The following is a 2,923-nucleotide window of genomic DNA, read 5'->3' on the forward strand; positions in this document are numbered from 1 at the left end:
GGGGGGGGGGGGGGAGGACTTTGTTCCGCGCATTGCCGTGCACCCCCGCCCAATCATTTGCTCCCTCTTCGTCCCTCTCTTGCGTGTGTGCTGCAACTCTGTGTGTGTGTGTCGGGCTGCTGCTGCTGTTGGGAGATGATCTGTGTGGTGCTGCTCTCTCCGCTGTGTGTGTGTGCACCCCTGCAGGCCAACCTCCTTGGCTGCTGCAGCCCTTTTCTCTTTTTTTTTGTTTCTTGTTTTTTTTCCACGCGCCACCTAATCCCCCTTGGAGGATACTCCCTGTGCTCTGTATCCAACGAGGACGGCGCACCTCTCTTATTGTTGTAATGGGCTTTGCTTGGCACATCGATGCGCGTCGCGCACTGAATCTAAACAGATTTTAAATGGATCTGTTTTTGGAGTGTGGCACTGCGGTCTGCNTTTGTTTCTTGTTTTTTTTCCACGCGCCACCTAATCCCCCTTGGAGGATACTCCCTGTGCTCTGTATCCAACGAGGACGGCGCACCTCTCTCATTGTTGTAATGGGTTTTACTTGGCACATCGATGCGCGTCGCGCACTGAATCTAAACAGATTTTAAATGGATCTGTTTTTGGAGTGTGGCACTGCGGTCTGCATGTCGGGCTGCTGCTGCTGTTGGTGGGTGGTCTGTGTGGTGCTGCTCTCCCCGCTGTGTGTGTGTGTGTGTGTGTGTGTTGCATGCTGTTCGCCTTGACTCCTCTCAGCCATCAGCAACCTCAAGCTACCAAGGCAACAAGAATACGATGATGTTGCGCCACGTACTGTTCGTGGTGTCCATCGCCTTCTGCTGCACATCCCTGTGCGTTACAGCAGCAGGAGCAGGCTCTACAGAAAATGCTGCGGTGTCACCGAAGACGACACTGAGCCCTTCAAGCACCACGGCAGATGGGGGTCTCCGGACCGAGGCGCAGTCACAGATTGCGACCGTTGCTGACCCGTCGAAGAAGGCCGAGGAGGCTGCAACGGGGGCCATAGCAGCAGCGGCGGAAGCGAACCGTATGGCGACGTATGCAAAGGATGCGGCGGGGTACGCCGAGGATGCGGTGAAGAAGGCGACCGAGGCCATGCGGGACGCTGCCCTGGCACTGGCGAGAGTGCGGGAGGCGAAGGACAGCGCTGATGGTGCGGCGAAGAGTGCCATGGGGCGCCCGAACCGCGGGGAGGTGCAGCGGCTGTCGAGGCTGACCAAGAAGAAGGCCACGGAGTCCGCGTTCCACGCCGACATGGCGGAGATCAAGGCCAACCTGACGGTGGAGAAGGCCACGGAGGCCGAGAAGAAAGCCAATGAAGCAGCCACAAGTGCGAAGAATGCGCTGGCGAGGGTAGAGGAGGCCGTCAAAATGGCAAAAGAGGCGGCTGAGGATGCCAAGAGGGTGGACATGAAATCTGACGCTGCAAAGCTGAAAGTCAAGAAGGCAGAAGCGAGGGCAAATGAGGCGGCAGCAACCGCCACGAAGGCAGTGGCGCGAGCACAGCTGGCTGTGAAGAGGGCAGAGGCAGCGGCGCAGAACGCGAAGCAGGCGGTTGTTTACGCCACGGAGGCCACGGCAGCCGGTTTGAGGGCGAAGAACAAGGTGGTTTCGGTGTTGCAGCATGCGGAGCTTGCGGTGTATCACTCCAGGGCAGACTACGCATTCAACGACAGAAGCGCCTCTCGCGAGGCCTTCAATGCGGCCGCGGCTGCCGCTGGGGCGGTCTTGAGCGCGGAGAAGTCGAGGGCGAGTGTGAAGAATGCAAGCGAGTGGGCCCAACTGGCGATGGGCAACGCCACACTGGTGGTGGCTGACGCGGCGGCTGTGGTGCACGGTGCTGGAAATGCGACGCAGCAGGCCAGGGAGGTCCCGATTGCCATGGCTGAGGCGAAGGACGAGATGGAAAAGGAGGCAGTCCTGGAGGCAGTAAAGTTGGTGAAGGAGTCGGTAGAGAACTCAGATGAAGCAGTGAAGCAGGCGAAGGACGCAGCGGAGCAAGCACAAGAGGCAGCAAAGGACGCCACGAGAGAAGCGGGTAAAGCAACGGAGATGGCAACGAAAGTGATGACCACAAAAGACGACTTTGAGAAGGACATGGCGAAGTCTGCGGAATTGCTGAACGGGAGTGAACACGAAAGTGGTACCGGTAACGATATAGCGAAGAAACACGAAGAGGTTGTGAAAAAGGCTCTTGAGTCCAAAAGAAAGGCTGAGGTGGTCGAGAACCGGTCCAAGCGGGCGCTGGACGAGGCACGGAAGGCACGGAAGACGGTGGTCGAGGCGCAAGCGAAAGCACACAAAGCACGGCAACTGTCAAGTTTGTCGTCATCGTCCACGAAGGCGTCCGTGAAGTCGGTTAGCTCCGCGGCAACACAGGCCACTGTTGCTGCTCTTAGCGCCGAGGTTGCGGCGGAGAAGGCGGAGGAGATCGCGACAAAGGCATTGGAGTCAGCGAAGAATGCGAGGGAGGCGGCTACCGCGGCCTACATGGCAACACAGGCCGTCGGAAAGGTGGCGACGCTCAACAAAGTCGAGAAAGAAGAGAGGGCTGACGGCGTGCCCCTCAACGGTGCTGATACATCGAACATCACTGCCTATATTGCGCTGAATCTTGAAACTACGTTGAAATTCGCCAATAGGGCACAGGAAAACAAGAAGCACATGGAGAAACCCGCTGCAGAGCTTGAGAAATACGCCAAAACCGTAGTTAGTGCTGTTGAAAAAGCCAATGATCAAGCGGATGAAGCAAAGGATTCTGTTGAGTATGAAAGGGTTCTGGCAGAGCAGGACTGGAAGCAGCTTTCCCAGGGCGCGGCTCGGTCCGGCAAGAATGGGAGGGCGTTGATGCGCAACGCGGCGGACGCCAGCGACAGTCCTGCGTGGGTGCGTGGGGTGCCGCTGCTGCTGCTGAGTGCGCTGGCCCTTCTGGCTG

At 58.2% G+C, this 2,923-nt stretch overlaps 2 protein-coding genes across 2 annotated transcripts; both read right to left on the bottom strand.

The window, feature by feature from the left end:
• Positions 1–740: 740 nt before the first annotated feature.
• Positions 741–1,400, bottom strand: DQ04_03461070 (hypothetical protein; the record flags this gene model as incomplete). Its single annotated transcript, XM_009312844.1, has 1 exon — positions 741–1,400. The coding sequence occupies one exon, from the start codon at positions 1,398–1,400 to the stop codon at positions 741–743; it is 660 nt and encodes a 219-aa protein (XP_009311119.1).
• A 246-nt stretch (positions 1,401–1,646) lies between these two features.
• On the bottom strand, positions 1,647–2,087 carry DQ04_03461080 (hypothetical protein; the record flags this gene model as incomplete). The annotated part of the gene is made up of 1 exon (XM_009312845.1): positions 1,647–2,087. One exon carries the CDS (start codon positions 2,085–2,087, stop codon positions 1,647–1,649), a length of 441 nt encoding a protein of 146 aa, XP_009311120.1.
• Positions 2,088–2,923: the final 836 nt, after the last annotated feature.

Source organism: Trypanosoma grayi, assembly GCF_000691245.1.
Source record: "Trypanosoma grayi strain ANR4 Tgr_346_V1, whole genome shotgun sequence".
In the NCBI taxonomy this organism is placed as follows: Eukaryota; Euglenozoa; class Kinetoplastea; order Trypanosomatida; family Trypanosomatidae; genus Trypanosoma; species Trypanosoma grayi.